Source organism: Labrus mixtus, chromosome 2 (assembly GCF_963584025.1).
Source record: "Labrus mixtus chromosome 2, fLabMix1.1, whole genome shotgun sequence".
Lineage (NCBI taxonomy): Eukaryota > Metazoa > Chordata > Actinopteri > Labriformes > Labridae > Labrus > Labrus mixtus.
This window is the reverse complement of record NC_083613.1, coordinates 10619238-10645930: the sequence shown is the minus strand read 5'-3', so window position 1 is coordinate 10645930 and position 26693 is coordinate 10619238. Positions and strand designations below refer to the sequence as shown.

Sequence of the window (26693 nt, the reverse complement as noted above, 5' to 3'; positions counted from 1 at the left end):
CATATCTTCAGGATGCATTTTTTTATACTATTCTGTGGTGATTTTACTTTTTCACATAAACTAATAGATTATCTATCAATTTTAACAACTCTAAGTCAGGTAAATGAGTTACACGATTGAAAAACAATCTTGGAACCCGTCAGCAATCGTCATCTATAATCCTCTGATAGAAGATATAAATTACTGGGAACATATGCCAATATATCAGTAATTCCATTGAAGTCAGCGGTTAACTTTAAACAACTTCCAGCCAAGACTTACTTTTTAGTATAATTCAAGCGCACAGCCTGTTCTTTTCTGTGTGGAAAAAATGCTATTTGGACACAGGGCCTTAGTCACTGCTGCCCAGATATCTTATTGTGAAGCACAGACTTGTCTCACCTGTATGCTCCCATCTCATTAGTTGCCACAGTGATGAGCGGTGCAGCAGCTCCTTTCTCACTGATGGAGATCTCCACACCCTGTAACTCTGGAGACACTTTACCCTCCAGGAAGAGACCTGCACGCCCTGCGATGTCCACCAGACGGCCCGGACACGACTCTGTGGAGAAGAGTATAAGAAGGTTTCATGCAGCTTTTGTGATGCTGCAGTATGTGAAGGCTGTGATTTCGCTCCTCTTTGAAAGAAGGGTAACAACTCTTCTTTCGTCGCTGTAGTATTACAAGTGTTTGCGCATGCACTTTGTAAACAATGACGGACTTAAGAAGCAGCTTTAACAGGACAAAGACAGGCACAGCATGTCTGAAGATTACAGTGTGTGTGGAGGAGCTTACCTCCAGTGATAGTAGCCTCCACCTCAGGAGGGTAAAACAGCAGTTCTTTGGAGGAGGGTGTCACTGTGATCTTCTCTCCAGCCCTGCACAGTCACACAGTTAATATGTACTCACTGTATCAATACCACTATAATATGACTAACCATAATAACTATAATGAGCAGCAGACAGACTTAACAATGGTGCCTGATGGATATGCCTTGATGAGTTGTTCATGCTTCCTGCACGTTAATCTGTCCATTCTGGCTCACAGAACTCAGATCAAACTGTCAAACATGGCAGTGTTGATTTAATACAAGTAAAGATCCTGCTTTTATCAAGCTGTTATTTGAAGTTTTAAGACAAGTAGCATTGCTGATATTAAAGAATTATTTAGAAACAGGAACTAAGTGTAACAGCTCAGCGGCTACAGTGTGAGACGCTGATTATGTACGAGAGGCCCGCTGTCTTCACACTACTGCAGTCCTTACTTTGTTTTGTGGTACGGAACTAAGGCTTAGTTTAAATGCGCACTACTCACCTGGCCCAGTAGGAGAACTCGTAGTGGAAGGGTCCTGTCAGTTCGTCAGCCTTCTCTTGGATAGGAGGGCTATCGTCCCTGACGCCTCCGTCCTCTTCGGCAGCACGGCGCTCCCGTTCCTGACGTCGCAGCTGAATTTCCATCAGCTGCTGCTCCAGCCTCTGCTCCTCCAGGCTCCGCAGGGGACCCAGCACCAGCGCCGGCTCGCTCTCAATTGATGATCTGACGGTCGGGTAGAGGAAAGAGCATCAGAATTATGTACATGGATGCACAGCAGGTAAAACCACTACAGAAAGTCTGCATACTTGATGGTAACTGTGACATCCAGGAGCTTGTCTGTGGTGATGAGTCCGGTCATGTGATGGCGCACTGCGGTGAGGGTGAGGATGCTGGGGGCTGAGCTGTTGGAGAGAAGGTTAACAACAGTCACTTGGCTGAACTGTACAGAGGGAGAGGACTTTAACGGAGAAAGAAATGGGCACAGAGGTCATTACTCACGTATCGTAGGTGTAGAAATCCTGCTCGAACTGGTGGCAGGAGCGAGGGGTGACTTTGTAAACACCTGCACAAAACATTTTAAGTTGATTAATGACTTTGGTCCAGTTTTATATGAAGCTAATGTTGACACAGACCTCTTGCCTCTAAACACTGTACTCTAACTATGCACAGGGGAACAGTTGGTGCTCCGTTTTCTTTGCTAGGTATGCTAATTCATGCTATGTTTGGCTTATGAGAGGTCAGAACTACCAGGCTTGGAGAGACAGAAGCGGTTGACTCCCTTGGAGAGGTTGTACACGCCGACGTTCTCGGGTTTGCTGCCATCTTGGAAGAACTCCTGTGCAGAAAAATGTATGATTTTAAAATGTTAATAATGATTGTGAATCATGCACCATCTGCTAAAAAAAAAACACACAAACACAGCAGGCAAGAATACAAACCAAAGTGATGGCATGGGAGAGGGAGCAGCGGAGGATGTAGCCAATCTGTCTGAACTCCACCCCCAAGACGTCAGAGTCCAGAACCTCCACTTCCATGGATTTATGTTTCCAGCACCACTCCTCATGAGAAATACTCACTGGCAGGTGGGGAAGAATAACACAAACTATTAATTAGAGAACCAAACAGAGAAAAACAGATGGGAATGTTTAATAAAGTTTTTAATGTGTAAAGAACCACAGAAGCTGCGATCACTTTCGGCTGCACGTTTTTTTCAGAAGACCTTTTAATTATCTCATCTTTAAAAAAATAAAAATAAAAAAAAGCATAAAGTATAAGAAAGTAAACTTCCTGCACCACTCAGGCCTGGCAACACTTCAAGCTGAGTAAACATGCCTGAGAGATGCTGTGTGTGCAGATAGCTCGCAGGCACACAGAGCAGATTGTGTGTATTGAACAGTGAGTGAGATGGATGCAGCACCAGAAGGTAGAGAAAGCTGGCTGGCGATGTGTGCTTCCTGTAAGCTGCCACTAAATACCAATTATGATCAAAAGCTCGTAATTACTAATTGATCTCGAAACAATCATTAGAAAGTAATTAGAAAGAGTTATTTTTGAAAAAGAAATGTACAAAGTATGGGGGGGAAACAGTTTATATTCATTCGTTGGCTGGAGTAGTTCCAGTCTAAACGTGCATGCTGACTTTGCATCTGTGCTCTCTATAATCAACAGTGACTAATGACAAATGTATTGTCATTAGTGCATAAGATGGATTTTGTCTTACAACAAAACAGATCTTATGCATAGAAAGCCTACTTTGTAGATGATAAATAGGTATTCAAAGTGAACCTTTTACTGAAGGTCAAATCTCTTTATTTGTTATGAAAGAAAACCAGTATCGGAATCTAGACTGGCTCAACTGGTATTTTAAACATCGATATGGGCCCCGATTTTCATTACCAGTGCATCTCTAGTTTTTACTGGTAGTGAGTGAGTTCTACAAAAATGCCAAAAAGGCACGCATAAATGGGAAAGTTTCTAGGAGAACGGAGAATATGCTGCAGCGTTCTCACATCAGCTCACTCGGACTTTCTGTGTGAAAAATACTTGGGGTCTGGCAGGAGAAACTCCGGGGAAAAATGTGGCTGTTTGCGTTCACATATAGCCTAAAGCCCCTCCGGGTAGTCACATCTCCGGAGTTTTTCAGTAAATTTCCGTATGTGTGAGAAGAGTTTGTGAGTGAGTCCTAACCTTTGTATTTTCCTGGTAAAACATCATCAAAGGAGAAGCTAAGGGTGTCGCCACTGCCAGAGAGAGCCACCGACCTTCTCTCGCCCTGCCGACTCACCGGCTGAAGGGTCACTGACAGGTCATCGCAGGAGGCTAGAGGTCAACCAGAGGACACAGGGTTTAGAACATGCAATGCATCCCAAAAGTATGTTTCGATGGGTTGAATCTATAAAAGATCATGTTTTTTTTGTTTTTTTTAAAAAGCCCTTACCCAAACAGTAGACCTTTCCAGAGACAGAAGCCATGAACTGGGTGAACAGTAGATCTGTGAGGGGCCGGTCCACAAGGGAGACTTCGAGAGCCTGAGGCTGCAGAGCTAGGCCTGCTTTGACCTCCATGTCAGGGAGCAACACCTGAACACATGAAAACACAACAGAATTAAGTTTGTAGGAAGGCAAGTTATCAAGCAGATTACTGGAAAAGCCTCTATATTAATATGTGTCATTTTGTAAATATTATTCAGACATACAACTGTATGTGATACACTTTGATACGTTCTGTTATGCTATGTTATAATACAATACGCTACACTACATTACAATATGCTATGCTACGTTACAATATGCTATGCTACATTAATCTACGCTACAATACGTCATGGTACATTATGTTATGATATGTTATGATGAACTTTTTTGTCCCTTTTAGGAAATTTTCTTGGACTCCCAAGTGCTGCGTACATTTAGCCCCATGCACACTAGCATTAATAAGTAAAAACAATTAAAGTAAACAACAAAGACATGTAAACAGTAAGTTCAACAGCATTATTTAAAAATCTCCATGCTTGAGTCTCACTTGGACGCTGTAGTCTCCAGGTTTGGCCTGAAAGCAGAAGGCCCCCTGTGGGTCAGAGTCGATGGTCTTGCTGGAGGTCTTGTCTTGTTCCCGGTGTGTCAGAGTGACCTTGTAGCGGCCCTGTTGTTTCATACCCTCAGGCAGGCGGCTGATGGAGATCTGGCCACACACACTGAACCTGTGTGGGACAAGCATCAGAACACAGAGCTGATTTGTTTTGTAATTCAGTAGAATTTGAATCTTTATCGAGTTCCATGCAGCATAACAATTAAAGAGAGAGAGCAGACGTACCCTGCTGTGATGATGTCAGGAAGCTGTGGCGTGTTGGGGGCAATCTTCACTGTGATTGGCTCGAAGAACATGAGCTCTTTGCTGACACGGATAGTGTACGTACCAGCTGTCATGTTCTCCAACCGGAAAGAACCATCCTCCTTGCTGATGACTGTAAGGAGAGATTAGTTAAGAGTTAGGGTCTGAGTCCACACACAGCGCTATTTGTGATGGATGCACTCAAACTTCAAAGTGTTTCTCACCACGGTTCACTGTTGCTGGGTAACAAAATGTAAATTCAGCTTCCCTCTGTAGTGTCTATTAGGGTGTGTTTTACATAGCTCAGTGTGCTCAATATTTGTTTTAAGTCAAGGAAATATCACCATGAAAACATGAAAAAATTGTAAACTAGTCATGTCCTGGCATCAGCAGCTCTACACCTGAAAACGGTTCCCTCGATAAGACGAGTCAATGTCTCCTCTTCCATTGTTGTTGACAAAGCAGATGCAGCCCTGAATGGTTGGTGAGGGAGAAGAGACATTGACGAGTGCGCCGCTGTTAGAAAAGTTTAACTGTTTTCAACTGGGGGCACAGAGACTAAAAACAGCTGAAGCTTTAGCACTCAGCACTGACAACGCGGAATTAAATTGGTTTTGTATTAAAAACTAGCACTGCCAACCCTGTGGACACAGGCCCTGTACACATGTGTGGAAATGTGTGTACAGTGAGAGCCAATGAATGCAAAACTTAAGCATTCCCATCATGTTTAGATATTTTTATTTTGTTTTCCTGCTTTTCAAGACAAACCCACCAGAGCATGGACCTTTTTGTGTGTTTACCTTTGATCTGGTTGTTGAGGGACACTGAGGCATCAGGGACACCTTCCCCACCGACACTGTTGAGAACGCGGCCCGTCACAGAGAAGCCCATGACTCGGAAGATCGGCTACAAGCAAAGATAACAGAAAGAGCACTGGATGTCAAAGTGTGGAAACAGGCATAGGAATGAACTCATGTTTGAACATGACAGCAGATATTTAAACAAATGCAGATGTAGCTCGACTCTTTACCTCTAGTTTCAAACTGTTGTGTTCCACCTTGAAATTCATCCTTGAGGGAGCGACGTCGAATGTGATCCTTTCTCCCCTGTAGAACGGCACCTGAAAGGAAGGATTTCACAAAAGCAGATTAGAGGCAGAAATAATTAAATACACAAGAGACAGTCATTTAAATGCAGTGAGGGGGTTTAAGTTACATCATCATAAAATCAAACCCTGTCTTTGTTGCTTGTCATGGTTAGCATTTTCTTGCTATAAACATTCACCACCTCTTTTCTTTATATCGTAGTTAAAGAAGGATTGTGAAAGTTATCCATTCATGCACTTGATCTAAATTGCTCACCTAAGCAGGGTGAGGGACCGGGGAACAGATGAGAGCTACATCCTGCAGTTTTGGTAACAGCATTACAGCATGACGTTAGAAAGTCCGTCAACATGCTGAATTGGATTATTTATTCGGAAATATAATCTGACTTAGAAAAGCTGCAGAAATCCAAGATGACAGAGTCTGACACTACAATGACAGTTTCCTTCCTTTATATCAGTGCTACGTGTCACTGGACGCATTCACAGCATCGACGAACGAAAGGCAAAGAACATACTGGCAAGCAGGAAACCGTATGAAGCAGCTTTAGAATAGGCGTGATGATCACAGCATTAGCACACCGGCCCTGTGATATAAACGTTATCATCCCTGCCCGTTCGCTCACTGTGATAACTTAACTTTGTGTCTGTCGAGGGACTAAAGTGGACAATTTGCAAATTACCTTCAAGACCTGCGTTTGTAACAATGTTTATTAATATTCAATGTCTAGTAAATTAACCAACGAATAGATAAATCATCTAGCTAAGTGATACCCAACAGTCTGTGGAAACACAAGGATAAGCATGAGAGTGAAGGGACAGGAAGCAAGGCTTTCATGTAATCCATCTATATCTTCTCACTCACTTTAAACAATATTTAAGATTTATTAACACTCTTAAAGGTCACATCTTTACCATGCTATTATGTGTCCCTAGTTTGTCTACAAACCCTGCAATTGTAAAAAAAAAAAAAAAAAAAAAGTTCACCCTCTACGTCTTTTGCCTACTCTACTTTTCAGAAAATGTGTTCTCAAACAGACCGTTTGGAGATTTTCCCTTTATGACATCACAAAGGGCAGTAACCCATCCCCCAGTTGAGGTGACACATCCACAGCTAGGTGTTTGTTCTTCCCTCTGAGTCTGATTTCTCGCTGTAAACAATTGGGCATGGAACAAGAAAGCCCAAGTCACCCAAACCCCTCTAGATGGTCTTGGTCAAACACAGCTCATTTACATTTAAAGCTACAAACACAGAAACAGCCTTGTCGTTGTCATGAAATAGAGGGGATCAAATACAGGATCAGAGTGGATTTAGAACAAGAAACTTCACAGACATGTTCTGAGGAGATCTGAGACTTATTTAAATCAATTGAAAAGGAGGAGAATATGTGACCTTTAAAGCTGCTTAAACAATATGAATGTTTATTAGGACACATTTAGATGGATTATATTCTGAAGACATGACAGGAGTGCATTATTTTTTCCAACTATTCAGTTGCATTGAAGAAGCTGCTCTGAGTGTTTGCCGTAGACTTAAGTCACACTTTCCATCGACCATGGTAAGGACAGTTGTCTCACATTTAAGCAGGACGTAAAGCTCGAGGACTGGGACCCTGAGACGAGAAATGGGGACAGCATTGTTTGTTTTTTTCACAGGGACCTTACCACTGTGTACTCGCCGCTGGCTAGCGAGGGGAAGATGAAGGTTCCATCGTCCCTGGAGAGAGCGCTGCAGAGGTAGACCAGAGAGCTGTCACCAGAATCAGCTCCGTCTACTGGGGACAAGTTACAACCGCTGACATCCTGTAAAACACACAAACGAAATACAAAGACATACTTATTGAGTCATAATCCATCAATACTACGTGAGGTTCTGGAATTAAAGCAACAATACAGCTTCAATAAAAGCTTCAGTAAGATATGCTGCACGCTGGATCAAGATCAACTTTGTCTCCTCATTGTTTAAAAAAAAAAATGTAGAACAATATTTGTTTACCTCTTTTTTGACTGTAGCTGAGTACAACAGGAAGGTGACCCCTTTCATTGGCTCTCCATCACTGCGGACCTCCCCTGAGACGTCATAGCCTCCAACTACCAGATGGTCGGCAGCCGGGGCATTGGCATTAGAAACATGCACGGCGGTAGCGCTCTGTAAAAAATACAAAATAAAACAGAAGATGGCAAAGGTCACCAGGTAAGTAACAGAGAGCGTTGGAGTAATGGTCCTGTCAGGAGCAGTGTGGTGACTGCTGGAGATCATTAGTTACAAACATGCTAACCTGACAGGGAACACTATCAGCTGAGCCAGAAGGTGAGTAATGACACTTAAGTGATACAGAATTAAAATGACGTATTGTTCCTGGACATAATGACACTTCTCAGAAGAAGAACAGTCACACTGTGGTGCGGGATAATATCAAACTATGGGGAAGGAAATCATTATTGACACAGTGAGGGCTAATCGGGATGCTGCTCGAAATCTGTCTCAACTCTGTGTCGAAGGCTTTAATTCATCATTTTTAAAAAATTGTGGGTTCTTTATCTATATTTTGAGAAAAATAGGGATCAGTGAACAGTGCTGTCAACTCTTTATACCTGAATACATAGATTTGTTCTAAGGTCTCTGAGAAATAAATAATCTGTAAGACAATGGGGTGGATGTTTGGAAAGATTTGACTATGAAATTGAAATCTCAGGTTCCAAAATTAGCGCCAATCACTCGCCAAATGCTGGTGAAAATCTAGTTTGGCAGATAAAATATTAGAGGTCAGGCACTATTGGCTCCATCATTACAAAACAGTAAGTGAGTTACTAGCCATATTCAGACGGCTGTTTCAAGCCAAGATATTTACTCCCCTGTGACGTTTTGCCGTCACTCCGAATGTCTCGGAAGTGTAACGAAGTGATCGCACTGTGAACCGTCTTTGGAGGTAGTAACAGAAGGCGTTAGAGAGGTGAGACGGGAGGGAGCACAGCGCAGTGTATGCGTGCATGTCTGACCGTGTGCCTCCTCAACGCAATTGTGAATTAAGAGTTTGGGACACCAATATTACGCCATTGCGGGAATCAATATTTATGTACGAAGACCTGAAGGCGGCTGAGCTTAGTTACGGCATTTTTGTTTTAGAAAAACGCAGTCTGAAAAGGGCTGATGATAACAACTCTGCACATCGCTGGCATGTGACCGACTGTTAATAATCATGAGGCTGTTCAGAGATTGGAGAGAGAGAGAGAGAGAGTGGGGACAGACAGGAAAGGAGCCACAGGTCGGATTTGAACCCAGACCGCCTGCTTGGAGGACTTCAGCCTCCGTACATGGGGAACGTGCATTAACCACGAGGCTACAGGCGCCCTGTTTTTGAGCTACAGTATGGTCACTAACAAAACTGTTCAGCTTGTTAATAACTTTCAGATAAAGGAGGAAGAAGAGAGCTATGAGTACTTTATCAGATCTACTGCGTGTTCAGTTAAGGAGCAGATAAATGAGACACTCCAATGACATTTATTTTTTAGCAGTGGAGAATAAGTACTGAAACATCTTGTTCAAGAACAAGTAGTAATATCCAAGCGTAGAATAGTCTGTGAAAAGAAAAAGTCCCTGTGACATGATAAGAATCAAATGATCCTACAATACCAAAACTTATGCTCCCTAAAGAATTGGCTTTTTAAGAATGATATACATAACTGTGTACATCAATTGTTGTAGCTTGTAACAGTGGAGTGGACTATAAAAGGTGGAGTCAATAGCATTTTTCGTTGCTGCAGGACATAGTGTGTAGTTTACTGCTTGTACCTTCACTGCAAGTTGCCGCACGCTAAGCATAAGCTAACCCCCGATGTTTGCTAACCTGCCAGGACAACTCAGTGTCTGCGTGTGAAAGCCAACACAAGGTTCAGCCTCGTTTGAGAACAAGCTTCATCTGCTTAGCGTTTCTCCTCACTATGATTAGATTTCTTTCATTGCCGCTACTTCCACGTCTGTCATATTGTTTGAATCGCGTCCATTTGAATAGTGTCCACTCCTGAAAACACTTGCACGCTGTCATTGGCGTGAAACATCCCAAGTTAACCAAAACACACCAAACCATCAAAACACAGGTAGAGGACAGGGTCACTGCAGACAGTCACCACCACACGTGTGGAGGCCCAGAAGTCATGACTGAGTGAGTGGTACTTTTGTATACATTTATATAAATATATATATTTTAGGAAAAAGCTACTGACTCTACCTTTAATCACTTTACTAACTGCTGCTGTGGGCCTTGATTAATAACATACATTAGACATTTTATTTACTGTGTAAAGTTATCCAGCCCTGCAAAGATTATGACCTAAGCTGCTTTTTAATCATTGACAAATAGGACATTAACGTCCACTGTAATGTGGATGACTAAATATCAAACATAGAAATACTTAAGCAGAATAGATTATCCTCACAGTAAACCGCCACAATAAAATCAGTACTAGAGTAAAAGCATTAAGCTACTTTCAACAACTGGTTTTCATTGACACTGAATCCAAGTCTTGTGGCTGGTTAAAAATATCTCGGCCGGTAAGATCTCTTAATCAAAGAGAAGTCAGTAGGACTTAATGTTGAAGCCAGAGCAAGAGTGATGCGGTTCTTAAAATGACAACAAGAACGTTTCACCAGAATAACTCCAAATGATCTCAATTCTCTCTGTACTGACTTATTTTAAACAAACACAATATTGTCCTTAAAGGCATACTTCATCCATTTGCATTAAGCTTTGTATCATTAGAAACCTGGTAGTATTTCTGAATGGTCGATCATCCCGTCCTCATTTTCCACTGAGACGGGAAAGCTCTGTATTTCTTGTCTGAAAAGGAACATCCGATGACATCATCGGAGGCTGCTTTGGTTAGAGGGGTTGAAACTAAGCCGCTAGTTCCTCATGTTTTCAACGACCCACTGAAATGCGGCAGAAAAGCGCTGGGGAGCGTCTGCATGAAGTGTTTTGTGCTCTGAGAAGAGAAGCGCTGCATGTCAGTCCTGTCTCTATGACAACAGTTTGTTGACAACAGCCGCTGTATGACCGACTGTCACTTTTTACTGCACGTTTTATATTTGAGATCATTTTTAACCCCAGCAGACACAGAGCAAAGAGGATACTATCCGCACGTCGCTATAATACACGGAATATCATACATTTTGAAAAGAGCGACCGTGACGTCAACAGACGCCTTTCTGAGAAGTTGAAAGATTTTCAACTTGAGCGGACGAATGTGCAGCGCTTTTCTTCTCAGCGCACAAACACTTCATGCAGACACTCCCGAGCGCACAGCCAGCTCACTAGAATTTGTGTGTGAAATGAATTTCACATCAGTCTGGTAGTGGCTAGCTTGGTAGGTGATGTTCAGTGGGAGTGGCCTGTGGTGCTGTGCATTCTGGGATTTGGTGTCTTTCATCCACAAGAGCCAAAAAGACACTTTCTGACTTTTCTCGGTCTAGAAGGCACCAACTTCAAAATGTATTTTACATTTCTACTACATATATGACCCAATGTCAATACAGATTCATGTTTCAACAGGTGAAGTATCCCTTTAACTGAGGGTGATTTGGATCTGGTTGTGTGTTTTCTTGTCAATGCCACATATCCCATGTCCAATGCACATCATCATCTTGGATTCGCTGGTCTGTTTATTGACCTTTTCCATTAGGTTTTCAATGTCCATATTTCAATACAATAAAAACAGCCGCTTGTTTCTCTTGCAACGATTGCTTAGTGGTCAAAAAAATGTTTCCCCTTCATACAGGAGACGAGAGAAATGTTTCTACCTCATGAAGAGGTGACCTTCAATCACACTGTGAGATACTTTACACACAACACTGCCTGTTATTTTGATAATCTGCTCCTACACCCTCTTTTATACAAAGCTTATACATATTTTATGTCAAGAGTTGGAAAAAAAAATGTAAATGTTCTATTCAAAGGACACCAAAGCTTTAAATTAGAGGTTAACATCAGAGTGTCTAAACCATCTATGTACACATTCATCCTAATGATCAAATGTACACTTCCCAGCACTGGTAAAAAAAAAAAAAAAAAAGGAAGCAGAAAATAAGACAAACTACTCTAACGTGCTTTACAAGAGATGCTTGAAGCCATGTCTGCTAAATTCCTGTTTCTACATAGTCTGTGCTGTTGTCTTGCTCTTAATAAGTTAGGTTCAGGTACCAACCTGCTCAAGAGTCCAGGAAGGATGGGCTGCAGTGATGTCATAGTTTCCAGGGAGTACTTTCAAAAAGGTATACCTGTGTTAGCAAGGCAGAAAAAAGAAAAGCTCCTTAAATTACAAAACGTTAAGGCATGAATGTTTACTGCGACAGCACATGTTGCACTTTGTACAACTTTCAGGTGTTAGCCACTTACTTTCCCCCCGGCTGAGTGACGACACTCTGGAGTTTCTCCTCTGTTCCTACTCGGCTCAGTCTGACTTCTACTCCAGCTGGGCCGAGGAGATGGCCTTTACTCAGAACCTGGACCATACAGAGCACATAACATAGCCAGACATATATGTTTTAGTGTATTACTTTTCTGAGAAAAGGCTTACTGAGGCTTACTGTGTGGACTTATGTCAACAGATAAGTGAAACCGGTCAGAAATTACACCAAAAGGTACACAACTATAAGGATTCAGTAAGAAGTTAAAGCTTTAACTCTCCACAATGTGTAGAAATGGTTTCTTCTAGATTAAATATTTCCATTATTGTGGCAATATCTCCTTCACAGTACTCACAGTTCCTGAGACTGAAAAGCCAGTGAAAACAAAGTTGATGTCTTCTTCTTTAGTGCAGATATCACTAACTCCATCCACATGGAGGTCAACACTGGTTGGCTCTGGAAAGAGTTTTAAAAAAAAGACACAAAGGTATAAAACAACCACACAAACACACACAATGCAAACATCAAAAGATTGATAATATCTGGTGAATTTGTGGAAGATGTTTTATATGATGACTTAAATAATAATAATAATAATAATAATAACCTTACCAAAGCTCCATCCAAGAGGAGGCTCAATCTTTAAAACAAAGTCTCCCTGTGGGAAAAAGTAAGTCTTTAAAATACAACAATGAGCAGTGGATGTAACTAAATAATCAAAATGAATGAATACTTTACCTTATCATAGAGAGGGATCATGAAGTACCCATTGATTGGAGCACAATCCGTTTGGTATTTCAGGGACCCTTGTTTGGTGTACAATTTAATCTGTGCATGAAAGAAAAGTGTATATTTGTGTCACATGTTCAATGAAACATTGGTCGAGTATTTTGATGCCATCAAACAAACAAACCAATCTTTCTTGGATTAAGATAATTTCGCAAAATGGCCAAAAGGCTAATCCCATAGAGTCTGCTAATTATCAGGGATTAGTACTGATGGCTCCTCCTCGACAACAGACACGTCTGTGGTATTAGACTGAGCTAGCATATGCTATTCTTTTACCATTACCGCAGATTAATGAAATAACAAGTATGACTGTTCAGTCCGAAAACATTCAAATTAGCAAACCACCAAATAGCTAAATTCACTTAAAACAACATGTTCAAACTCTATTCAAAGTTTGTGAGCAAAAAACAGCCAAGTGTGGGTAAGAAAAGACTGCTGTTTATGTCGTTTCATTCATACTGTCATTCAACTACATCCAGCCTCCGCCTAACCTTTACTACGACCAGCTAAATGTTAGCTCGCTGCTAGCTAGCCGGACAGTCTGCACTCTCACCTCGATCAGGGAGTAATTGATTTCAACGTCAGATTTCACAAATCCTCCGCATGCCACCACTATATCATCCGAAGATACTGTCAAGAACTGAGAATAGGTGATACAGAACAAAATCCAAATGGCTCCAATGTCTGCTCGAATCGTAATTCTCAACATTTTGGCTGTATGTGTGATCTCCCGTTGAGCCGAGCAACAGCACGCCGCCTCCAGTTCCGCACCACCTGAGCTGCTGTCACTGACAGAGCGAAGTACCCGGATCAGCGCCCTCTGCTGGCGGGGAGGTAGTATTACTGCATGCTAATAGAGCTGCAGAAGCAGGGATCTAGGTAGCTTGTGAGATACCAGTAGCTCGTTTTTAAGTAGCTCGCCTATAGGTTGACCGACTGTGTTAAAAAAAAATATATATATATACAGTACAGACCAAAAGTTTGGACACACCTTCTCATTCAATGAGTGTCCTTTCTTTTCATGACTATTGACATTGTAGATTCACACTGAAGGCATCAAAACTATGAATTAACACATGTGGAAATATATACTTAACAAAAAAGTGTAAAACAACTGAAAATACGCCTTATATTCTAGTTTCTTCAAAGTAGCCACCTTTTGCTCTGATTACTGCTTTGCACACACTCTGCATTCTCTTGATGAGCTTCAAGAGGTAGTCACCTGAAATGGTTTTCACTTCACAGGTGTGCCCTGTCAGGTTCAATAAGTGGGATTTCTTGCCTTATAAATGGGGTTGGGACCATCAGTTGTGTTGTGCAGAAGTCAGGTGGATACACAGCTGATAGTCCCACTGAATAGACTGTTAGAATTTGTATTATGGCAAGAAAAAAGCAGCTAAGTAAAGAAAAACGAGTGGCCATCATTACTTTAAGAAATGAAGGTCAGTCAGTCCGAAAAATTGGGGAAACTTTGAAAGTGTCCCCAAGTGCAGTCGCAAAAACCATCAAACGCTACAAAGAAACTGGCTCACATGAGGACCGCCCCAGGAAAGGAAGACCAAGAGTCACCTCTGCTGCGGAGGATAAGTTCATCCGAGTCACCAGCCTCAGAAATCGCAGGTTAACAGCAGCTCAGATTAGAGACCAGGTCAATGCCACACAGAGTTCTAGCAGCAGACACATCTCTAGAACAACTGTTAAGAGGAGACTGTGTGAATCAGGCCTTCATGGTAGAATAGCTGCTAGGAAACCACTGCTAAGGACAGGCAACAAGCAGAAGAGACTTGTTTGGGCTAAAGAACACAAGGAATGGACATTAGACCAGTGGAAATCTGTGCTTTGGTCTGATGAGTCCAAATTTGAGATCTTTGGTTCCAACCACCGTGTCTTTGTGCGACGCAGAAAAGGTGAACGGATGGACTCTACATGCCTGGTTCCCACCGTGAAGCATGGAGGAGGAGGTGTGATGGTTTGGGGGTGCTTTGCTGGTGACACTGTTGGGGATTTATTCAAAATTGAAGGCATACTGAACCAGCATGGCTACCACAGCATCTTGCAGCGGCATGCTATTCCATCCGGTTTGCGTTTAGTTGGACCATCATTTATTTTTCAACAGGACAATGACCCCAAACACACCTCCAGGCTGTGTAAGGGCTATTTGACCAAGAAGGAGAGTGATGGGGTGCTGCGCCAGATGACCTGGCCTCCACAGTCACCGGACCTGAACCCAATCGAGATGGTTTGGGGTGAGCTGGACCGCAGAGTGAAGGCAAAAGGGCCAACAAGTGCTAAGTATCTCTGGGAACTCCTTCAAGACTGTTGGAAGACCATTTCAGGTGACTACCTCTTGAAGCTCATCAAGAGAATGCCAAGAGTGTGCAAAGCAGTAATCAAAGCAAAAGGTGGCTACTTTGAAGAACCTAGAATATAAGACATATTTTCAGTTGTTTCACACTTTTTTGTTAAGTATATAATTCCACATGTGTTAATTCATAGTTTTGATGCCTTCAGTGTGAATCTACAATTTTCATAGTCATGAAAATAAAGAAAACTCTTTGAATGAGAAGGTGTGTCCAAACTTTTGGTCTGTACTGTATATCTGACGAAAGTAAATGCACCTCTTCCCACTATCCATATATTTGGCCCATAAAAACAAGTGTAAAGTAGTAATGTTTTCTTGGACTTTGATGTGAATGTAAGATTATTGATAAGCATTGGCCTTTTGCAATTTCACACGTGTACAAACAGTAGCTTAATCCAGCTGATGTGTGCCATGTAAATAAATGCAGGCGATTTGATGCAAGTAGCTCTTGGCCACTTTCATTTTTTTCAAAGTAACTCTCAGATGAAGAAAGGTTGGAGACCCCCGTGCAGAAGCGTCAAAACACAGAACAAAAAGACAGCGAAAACCCGAGTTATTAATATTAATATTTATTTTCTATGTTAACAGTTGAATATCAAAGGCCATCACCACAGGCATATGAAAAGCATAATTATAAAGCCACACAGAAAAAAAAGACATCTGTCTACAAACTACCCCCAGTCCAAAAAGCAATAAAGTACAAATTAACCCTCCAAAATGTTCCAGTTGTCACATAACTCATATCCGTCCTCTTTTAACATGTTACACATTTGGAGTTATCTCATGTGCCTGATGTAAAATTACATTATCTTGTCACTCAAGCATTGTACAGTAGCATAAATAAACGGAGGATACAAAAGAGGAGTTATGTATTTTTGGTGTTTGTCATTAAAACTCTTGAAGAAAAAGTACCACAGAGAAATAACCAACACAATACAATTATGTTCTTACATGTTCCAAAGAAGCTTGTGAGCCTGCATGTATACAAGTATAAGAAGCCCAAAGTGGATCAATACTCTTTGGTCAGATTAGACTGATTTTATTGAGCATTAAAATCATTTTAAGTAAACTGATCTAAATATACTGGTGTGTATTGCATGTCTTGTTTTGTTGTTAGCTTTGTGGGTATTTGTTTGGTTTGCCAAGTGTATATTATGTGTACTGTATGTATTGAAAAATGTAAAAGAAAACCTTTAAAAAGTGTCACAGTTTTGTTTTAAACACTATTACAGTTAATTACTTTGAAATGCAAAGATTATTTGCATTAGTATGCGCTAATAATGAACTATAAGAGATTTAACTCACACAAGACAGAATGAACAAAGTGTTCTGTAAACACAACAGTTGTAAAAGTTAGAAAATGCTGGTGTTAAGATATTTAAAGTGCATTTTAGAAAAACTCCAGTAGTTATAGTCATTTTAGTCCTTCTCAGAAGGAAAGATGACAGTTCATAAACATAGTGTCCTATAAATAATTTGATCTTAATTAGATTGTCAAAAGAGGAACACTGAAAAGAACAACAAAAAATTCTGCTAGCCGCCCAGGTCGTAGTGTTCTAACGATAAAAAAAAGGAACATTTCAGATAAAGATTCAGACAGTTTATAACTCCAGTGATCGTGTCCAGTCTTGTAGCTGTGATACCAGGCTCTTGCCTTACACGTGCGTGGAGGAGTCAGGAGGTGAGTGTGCCAGGAAAACACCTTCGTCGAAATTGTTGGAGAAGCTGGTGTGGTAGCTGGGGCTGCGAGGCTGCGATTTAGACACCGGGGATCTGATAGCCGAGACCCTCTGGGCCTGGCACAGCTTTTGGATCAGAAAACGTTTGTCACGTCCCTCCTGGGAAACAAAATAACATAAATATTTAAATGATGATCGAGCATAGCCGAGGCATGATTGATGATGAAAATGATACGTGAAATAAATTATAAGAGGATAAGAAACCTACCATGGCTAGCTGCTCCCTTAGCTGGTTAATAACTCTCTTGTGAGCTCCAGCCAATGCAATCACATAAAACATGGCCAAGCTGCAGGAAAGGGTCAAAATGTTTTGATTACAACCAACAGTAAAAACATGAGTTTGCTATTATTAGTTTTGTTAGAATGCCTGATGATACGTACCATGTTACAACAAAGAAGGAGACAGCAAAGGCCTCTGATGAGAGAGCAAAGAGGAGGGTCCTAGCACCATCAGGTAGCTGGGATACTGTTGCTGGCAAAACCTCCCATGAGGTGTTGTAATGAACAAACGGTCCACAGGCCTGGGAGCAGTTTATTCTGTGCAATAAGGGATGTGTGAGTGAGTATATATGCCTCGAGAAACATGAGACAAATATTGACATCTGATATCAATACTCCCTCTTTGAGAGTCTATTAAAGCTGCAGAAAATCAAACATGACATCGTTTAATAGACTGGGACAACATTGAATTACTCACTGAGCTACACTGACAGTGACAGGCAGACAGGCCAGAGCCAGGCCGATCAGCAGCACGCCCAGGAAGAAGAAGTTGGAGCTGGACGCTCGGAACGGACGACTGGCTGGACGGCAGTTGTTAATCAAAGAGACCTACAGATAAAGAGCAAAGAGGTAACATCAAGAGCCCTGCTTCTGACTTCTAACCATGTAAACTAAAACACATTTAAGAAGAAATGAGTCACCTTTTTGATGTAGAAGATAAAGAAGTATTTTATAGTGCAGATAGCCGGGAGCATGGGGCTGTAGAACGTGCCGATCCAGCAGATGGTCTGACCGTAGACGATCTCTAACACGTTCTGAGGAATAGCGAACTCCTGTTGGCCCCACCACTGGGCCAGGCCACAATCACAATGCTTGACGATCAGCCTGGCAGTTAAGAATTAAATACAAATAAATACTTTTAGCCTTAAAGTACAACCAGCTGGAAAGGAAATTAGTCAACTCTATATTCTTCCAGTCCAATGAGAGGTCTGTACCTCAAAGTTAAGATGATCATATTTTGTCAACAATTCTAAACAAAGACGTATTTATTATTATATTCAGATGGTAGAAATGTTTTTTTTAACACTTTGGTCAGAAAAGGACTTACTTTCTGGGGAACTCTACAAATACAGTGACTGCAACGATGATGATGAAGTCAAAGATGGTGAGTTTGTACATCTCCTGTCCCACACGGGTCTCCCAGCACTGTGGGCGACAGTTAAGCACATATTAAACTTAGAAAAAATACCATAGAATCAAATATTTGAGACCAATCCAATAATCAAACAAAGTGTGTATGAAAACAATACCACATGAGGATGACTCATGTTGTACTGCAGTGTTTCAGTCGTAGGCACCAGAGGACTAGGTGACAAAGACAATCACAGCAGGGCTGATATCCAGAACATCACCCTGACCATTAACTTCAGAGTTTACACTCAATACCCTCATAATTATTTGAAGTTGTTCAATTATGATCTGAATATCCTTTTGCTTACTTTCAACAGCCATACTAAGCTTAACATACTAAGCTCAAAATTAATTTTCAACAAATTCCTAACTTACTATCAATAAGCAGTGATTAGGAGGTAAAGCCTTAGTTAATGGCCTATTAGTTATAGACTATGATCATGTCGTGTAAGGTACTAATAAGTGCTTAATACTGATTAATAAACAGCCAATATGCTAATAATTAGCATGCTAATACACAACTAGTTAATGATGAATATTATAACCTGAATTTATAGTGTTACCATTTTTATGTTTTTAAACACATCAAACATGTATTTTGTCTTATATATATATATATATACACACACACATTTGATTTTGAACTAATCTAGTGTATTAGACCACATGTATAGAGACATACCAGTGCAGTAATGCTCTGAGAATATACATTCAATTAAATGCAATGGTTTAAATAAAATAAATAAAAAATCTATCTTCATAGCTTTGAAGCCTTTTAGACAGTTTGAGTCGGTTGTTAAGCATTGAGTTTCAGCGTAGGGTGTAATTGGAGTTTTATCAGTAGAAATGATTGTACTGTAAAGTCATGAGGGAAAACTCCTTACAGAGTAAAGCACATGGTTATAGCCACAGCTGCAGGGCTCCTCTTCACACTTAGTGATCTGAGACCAGAGAGAGAAGAGCAACACTCCAATACTGGTCAACCTCATGAAGACACACCTGTGGAGAGTGAAGATCGAGGAAACAGATGAATGAGAAGAAAGTAACTGGATGAATGTATAAAGCCATGTAGTGATGGTATTTTAGTAGTACAGGTTTTTTTTATTCTACTGAGCTGTGTGCATCACTTTATAAAGGTACATTTTCCCTTTCTCCAATCTATTTTGACTATGTGCAAATCATTTTCAGGTCAATATCAGAGAAAGGATGAGTCCGTCGTACCTCATGAGAGTGAAGCGGATCTCAAAGGCAGGTGAGTAATCCTCATAATTGATGATGATGGAGAACAGGAGCGGGGTGATGAAGTTGGCCAAGGTGATAACAATAGAAGGAAGATACTCGTAGATGAGATCCACTATGAAATTCACCTGCAACAAAAACAGTGTCATTCAGAGCATGTACATCACAAGACCTTTAATTGAGCCAGGATTCAAGAGGAACACATCCTAAATTTCAGTTCACATACGTAGTAAACTCTGTTTCCACCGAGCGGTTCAGTTCGGTTCGGTACTGTACTGAAGACAAATTGTTTTTCTTCTTGGTTGAATTTATTGGCGGGGTACACAGTGTGATATGATGTCACGCTACTCTACTACAAGAGTACTGATACCGGACCGTTTGGTGGAAACCGGGTTACAGAAAACCATGGCATTATCAAAGTTTGTTTAGAGTTCATGGTAGTTAATTAAGTTCCTTTGACAGAGGGTTAATAATCCAAAGTGCAACATTTCATCACCTTTATATTGTTCATCTGTGCCTCCTGAGAGAAAATGGTGGCCACATAAATGCTGTAAAAACAACCAGCCAGAACAGCGATGACGAAGAGGTTGAGGATGAGACGGATGACGTAAATCCGGCACTTGTCTTTGCGGGTTCGATCTGCTATTTTCTGTTTGATCCTCTCCTCCTCCAAATCCGTCTGAAGAAAAGGGAACATGGTATTTTGAATGAGGAAGGTCAAAATTCAATTGATGCAGAGATTAAATATCTACAATAAACAATAATAAATAATTAACTACCAACGAGGTAAAAATCTATGTATTACATTGATCCATCATGTAGCGTTTTAAACTTGTTTTAATATCAAGAGCTAGGTTATTCATAGCCCCCCATCCACCCTACCCTTATAAAGCTGCTACTTACATTTAAGAGTCACATATTTTTATATACACTTTGCCATAGTTATCTAATCTGTCTACAAACCCCCCAATTATGACAAAAGTCCATCCTCTGTCTTTTGTCCAATCCACTATTTGGAAACTGTGCGCTCAAAAAAAAGCTGAAGACCCAGCTCTTTTATGAACACCTACACACTTAATGGAAATGATGGTGATGATGTTCATTGTTTTGTTTGATAATGATGATTTTAGGATGGTTAAATGCTGATTAGAACAGGCAATTTTTGGATTTTGCCATTGTGACATCACAAAGGGCAGTAACCCCTCCCCCAGGTGGGCGACACTGCCACAGCTAGGGGTTTGTTCTGACCTCGGAGATGCCTTCTCATTGTAAACAACAGGGCATGGTGCAAGAAAGCCCAAGCCATCAAAGCCCTTCTAGAGGGGCGTGGTCAGACACATTTAAAGGTACAGACACAGAAACAGTCTGTTCTGAGCAGGGCTGAAATTGAGGCGTTTAAAGGCATGATAACATACAGGATCAGAGTGGATTTATAGCAACAACCTTTACAGACATGTTTGTAAGGAGCTCTTAGACTTATTTAAACTGGTTTAAAGGGACCTTTAAATCTGAGCATGTAAACAGACATTCAATCTATCTAACTGCTACTGCTAAATTCTGTTCAATTAACTGTCATGTTTAACACAAATCTTGCGCTGACCTTGAGCTCATAGAGTAAACTGCTTCTCTTCAGCCTCGAAGCATTCGGATTGGTGATGCAGAAATCCCAGCCAGCGAAAATCTTGTTGCAAAAGCTCTGAAAGCGATCCTCATCCTGAACCAGGTTCTGTTTGAACCCTGTGGCAGACCTTGAAGACAATTATCCAAAGTTAACAAAACTTAAAAAAAAACTAAACAGATTTGAATATAAACTCCACTGAACATCATCCGCCCTTTTCAGCCGTACCTTTTAACGATCCATATGAGGCTGAGGAACAGGTAGGCTAGAGTGGCCAGCAGGTAGGCCAGGGGCAAATTGTAAGTGATATTTGGAAAGTGTATTTTGTCTGCCCTGTAGTAGCCGTAGAAAAGATAAGTCTGCTCCAGAAAGCCCTGGAGGTTGAACACAGAATGTAAGTGAAGAGACCAAAAAGCCAACTTTTTTTCCTTCCAGATGAAATGAAATGTGTCAGACTTACTCCACCAGACAGCAGATCTGTGATGTGCTCATGGAAGATGACCAGACCTCGACGAGCACTGCTTGGATAAACACTGCACTCACTTCCTGTAGTCAAAAACAGGAATGTATAAGCTGAAGCCTTGGGTTGTAACGATGCCAGAACTTTTAACTTTAAATAATAAATAAATAATAATAATAATTTATATTTTATTGATCCTGCGAGGGGAAATTGGTTTTTACACTCTGTCTAGTGAACATGCTACACAAACATAGGCCGAAATACACACACATGCACAAACAGGATCCTATGGACATGCACTAATGGAGAGGTCTCAGAGTGAGGGGGCTACCCACAGTGAGCGCTCCTGAGCTAGTGGGGGGATTCGGTGCCTTTCTCAAGGGCACCACGGCAGTGCTCAGGAAGTGGACTGGCACATCTCCAGCTACCACACCAATTTCCGGACTTGGAACCGGCGACCCACCGATTCCCAACCCAAGTCCCTAAGGACTGAGCTACTGCCGCCCAAACTTTGAGACAATACCAAAATACAAAAGCAATACTTGATCCGGATTTCAATACCACAGTAAATACAAGAAGTCATGGGCACACAGAGTTAGTCATTTTTAGTTGTCTTTTTTTTAATAACCATCCTGTACGCAATGCTGGTAAAATGTCATTAATAACAAAAAGCTAGATGATGTTTACATTTTCCATGTATGGATTTATGTTCCAATGTTGCCTCTAATTTACCATTGATGCACTAGAACTGTAAGGTGGTGTCTATCTGTCTTTTGGACTTGGTATGAGCTACTACTCAAAGCGCAGGTCACACCTACCCCTTCACACACTGATGGTGTCTCTGCAAGAATCTTGTCATGCCTTGCTGATATCTCTAAATGGATGAATGAACGGCACCTTCAACTCAATCTTTCAAAGACTGAGCTCCTTGTCATCCCAGCCAGTCCCTCTATGCAACCACAGATCAATATCCAGCTTGGAACAACCAAACTCATGCCCACAAAGTCTGCCCGGAACCTGGGTGTCATGATTGATGACCAGCTAACTTTTAAGGTTCAAGTAGCCTCGATTGCCCGGTCATGTCGATTTGTCCTGTACAACATCAGGAAGATCAGACCTTACCTGTCAGAATATGCTACACAGCTCCTGGTACAGGCTCTTGTGAAATCATGCATAGACTATTGCACCTCTCTGCTGGCAGGTCTTCCAACATGCACTATCAAACCCCTGCAGATGATACAGAATGCAGCAGCACGACTGGTCTTCAACCTTCCTAAAAGAGCACGTCACTCCGCTGTTCATCTCCTTACACTGGCTCCCAGTTACTGCTCGCATCAAATTTAAAACTCTGCTGCTCGCTTACAAAACAGCGACTAAAACTGCTCCTCCTTACTTTAACTCTCTCATCCAGGTCTACACTCCCTCCCGCCCACTACGCTCTGCCAATGAAAGGCGTCTGATCCAACCTTCACAACAGTGTCCTAAGTCTCTGACTAGACTCTTCTCCTCTGTTGCCCCCCGGTGGTGGAATGAACTTCCAAACTCCATTCGTTCTGCAGAGTCCCTCTGCACCTTTAAGAAAAAGCTAAAGACCCAGCTCTTTCATGAATACCTACTAACTTAATGATGATGGTCTCGATATTATTGATGATGATGATGGTAATGACGATGGTTTTTGTTTGACAACGACGACTTATAAGATGGTTTTGCCACTTTGCCTCTGGTCACTTCCTGTCAGCACCTGTGTGTCCAATCAGACTCAAAGCTGATCGTTTGCTCTTACTGACATTGTTCCCTTTTTTTTCTAGATCCTTGCTTGTGTTGTACTTACTCTCTGATGTACGTCGCTTTGGATAAAAGCGTACGCTAAGTGAATTGTAGAATTGATGGCAGAGTAGCCATCAGTGTTAGCTAATCCCAACACATTCATACGCCACCGACGAAGAAGCGGGAGCAACTTGGGTTTAAGTGTCTTGCCCAAAGACACATTGGGCATGTAGCTGCAGGAGCTGGGGATTCCGGTTGAGAGACGACTCTACCCACTAAGCCACAGCCGCCCAAGGTTTGGAACTGCTTGCAGCTTTGGGGTAAAAATCTCATTATATGTCAGTTTTTTTAAGCTTTTGTGTTTTTTTGAGATACAACTGATGAATATTTAACCAAGATTGCATCACTTTTAAAATGAAGTATCCATAATTTTGATGACGTTAGTTAACACCGTTTTCTTCTTTGTCGGTTGAATCCAAAAAGTGTCTCCTCACCATCGTGTATGTTGTAGGTGATATTCCCTGAAGCACTGGGGGCGATGATGATGGGGAGCATGACAAAGCTGAACATGAGCAGAAAGATGACCAAGTTGAGCATCACCAGGAAGCGCAGGAAGGAGAAGTAAGACAGGATCCCTGTGCCAAACATCCCTGTCAAATATAAGGAAACGGATGGAGAGATAAACTTTAGAACAAAACCTGGCTCTGATTTGTAATAGCTGTGAAAGTATTTACTCATGTTGGTGATCCTCAACAGAAATCATTAAATGTCTCCGGGGCAAACTATGCTGTTTTCATCTCTCACCCTCTATCAGGTGAATGTCTCCTCTCCAAAGTTTCAGTGAGTTCAGCCATTCTGCAACGTCATCTTTCAGCTTCCTCAGATGCCTGCGGGTGCTTTGCCTCATGTGGCTCCAGCTGCTGAGCTCTCTGGCCTCCTCTAAGCGCTGTGTGCTAACAAAAGCAGACAAACACATTGTTAGTAAAGAAGTTACACAGAGGGAAAACTTTCACACCATCAATAGAAAGACCTCTAAATGCCGCACAATATTTAAGACATCAGTTAAATGTTGTTTAATCAAGAAGTTTACTATAGTATGATAATGTCGTTCCTACTTGTGTCTACGTTTCTCAGCCATGGTCTTGGCCAGTTCCCGGATGGGTCTCTGCTCTGTCGGACTCTTCAGTTTCTCCTCCCGTCTTTTGAATGTGTTGATGCCCCATTTCCCGCTGCCAGAGGAGCCAAGTCGTGTTCTAGAGCTGCCTCTTCGCTTTGAGCCTCCCGCCGACGACGACTTCCTGCGGTACAGCAGAGACTGGTAGCTGGGGAGCTGGTCCAACAGTAGGTTACTGGTGACTCGTCCACTACGATCAGTGTAGAAGACTTTAAAAGAGGGGTGAATAGAGATGATAAGAATTTCATGATGTGTGTTATCCTGTCTTTATAACGATCCTTACTCTTTACTCCCTACTCCATTTCTACTTTTGAAGTTATGGTTTTCATCCCAAGTCAGTAAAATGTAATCTTCTTCACCAAAGGACTGAAGGTATTTACTAAATGAAGTGAAAGATGCTATCAAACATTTAAAGGCCCCATATTATGCAAAAATGCACTTTACTATGTTTTTCTAACACTGATATGTAAATGGTCAATGGACTTGAGCTTGTATAGCACTTTTCCAGTCTTCTGACTACTCAAAGCGCTTTTACACCGCATGTCACACCTACGCATTCACACACGGATGGTAGTGCCTGCTATGTAGTGAGACCATCAGAAGTAACTAATCCCATTCACTTGCATTCATACACCACAGCCAACCCCATATGTGTCCCTCGCCTGTCTACAAACCCCCCAGTTTTGAGAAAGTCCTCTACGTCTTTTGCCTTCCTCCACTTTCCAGAAAATGTGTGCTCAAACAGGTCGTTTGGAGACATTCCTTGCCCATGTAAAAGTACAAGTGTGTTCATTTCCCAAAAGGCACTGGAATGAGTCTTTGTCTGATTCTCTAGTTGATAAATCAATCACAGGGTTAATATTTTGTGTAGGACTGAATGCATGATGACAGATACATCAAGTCACTGGAGCAGAAAAATATAATAAAGATGCTCAGAGTGGCCGATATAGATACTCAGATTTGAAATAACAATAATGTCAATTCCAATACTGATGTTTTTATCACAACAACAAAAAACATCTGCTACTGACATCGGTTCTCGTACCACATCATGATGTGCCGATTTCGGCCTATACAGATGCATCTCAAAAATATATATTTTACAATGTACAACGTAATAAAGATAGTGTATGGATTATAACACAGCATCCAGCCGTGTATTCTGGTTTGAACAGGAACAGTCAGAGCTCAGAGTAGGTCTATTATTATTTTGTTTAGACTTGTGAGTTTTTATGAATTAGGCTACAGCAATCATCTCTTTTTGAATTTGAGCGTATGATAAAAAGTTGTTACACATGGTAACATTTGACGTAGCTTCCTAACGTAATAAACAGACAGTGATGGGAGACTTTGTTTTGTTCCCCTTCATGAAGTGGAGCAGGATGAGACAATGGCTAAACGAGAACCAGACTCAGCATGTAAAAATGCCAACAGCGGCGTTTCGACACAGTTACGGCAAACAACTCTGTTTACGATGTAACTTATCCAAAGAACCATTCTTAACAAATCATTAACGAGCAGGTCAAAGCACTTAGCCCAACATTGTCAGCTGTTTGATTTAAGTTTGTAGTTTAGCATGACTAGCTGATGGGCTAAAGTAAAGTAAACCCGACATGTAAGTATTCAAAGTAGCAGACACGAATGTCGCGCTAACTTTACCTGAGTCGACCTCCATGGTTCCCGTTTCCTTTTCAATTAAAACAGTTTTGTATTCTTTGATATAACTACAAGCTAACAAGTAACCTAGCAGACTTCGTCTACAGGGAGTCTCCGCTGTCAGGAAGACTACACAGGTTTTCCCAGAGACAACTTCCTGAATGTGGATACAGAAGAGCAGCGCTTACATTATTATCTCCCTGGTTCTTTCCTTTCTGTATCTATAAGTCTATTTTATCATTATTATTTAATTTGTAGCCTAGTATTGAGTTTTTTTCAAACAAAATAAAATAGAAAATCCCAAATATAACGAATTATTTAAAATACGACGGGTTGAAATGGGAATTTTA

General features: G+C 41.3%; 1 protein-coding gene across 1 annotated transcript in view; it reads right to left on the bottom strand.

The window, feature by feature from the left end:
- The window catches only part of nomo (nodal modulator), a 35674-nt gene extending 9168 nt beyond the window's left edge, over positions 1-26506 (bottom strand). The window contains 38 exon segments of the mRNA XM_061051326.1: positions 382-541; positions 775-857; positions 1295-1516; positions 1600-1695; positions 1793-1856; positions 2042-2129; positions 2233-2369; positions 3482-3613; positions 3732-3873; positions 4316-4493; positions 4607-4757; positions 5425-5530; positions 5655-5744; positions 7392-7529; positions 7723-7875; positions 11928-12000; positions 12119-12225; positions 12485-12585; positions 12742-12787; positions 12868-12957; positions 13472-13642; positions 13644-13700; positions 16942-17118; positions 17228-17306; positions 17401-17556; positions 17717-17847; positions 17940-18123; positions 18347-18444; positions 19314-19428; positions 19651-19796; positions 20165-20347; positions 21269-21416; positions 21515-21660; positions 21747-21832; positions 24008-24163; positions 24318-24466; positions 24629-24896; positions 26347-26506. Coding sequence (XP_060907309.1) covers positions 382-541; positions 775-857; positions 1295-1516; positions 1600-1695; positions 1793-1856; positions 2042-2129; positions 2233-2369; positions 3482-3613; positions 3732-3873; positions 4316-4493; positions 4607-4757; positions 5425-5530; positions 5655-5744; positions 7392-7529; positions 7723-7875; positions 11928-12000; positions 12119-12225; positions 12485-12585; positions 12742-12787; positions 12868-12957; positions 13472-13642; positions 13644-13700; positions 16942-17118; positions 17228-17306; positions 17401-17556; positions 17717-17847; positions 17940-18123; positions 18347-18444; positions 19314-19428; positions 19651-19796; positions 20165-20347; positions 21269-21416; positions 21515-21660; positions 21747-21832; positions 24008-24163; positions 24318-24466; positions 24629-24896; positions 26347-26362 — 4823 coding nt within the window. The 5' untranslated portion in view covers positions 26363-26506.
- Between the last annotated feature and the right edge of the window lie 187 nt (positions 26507-26693).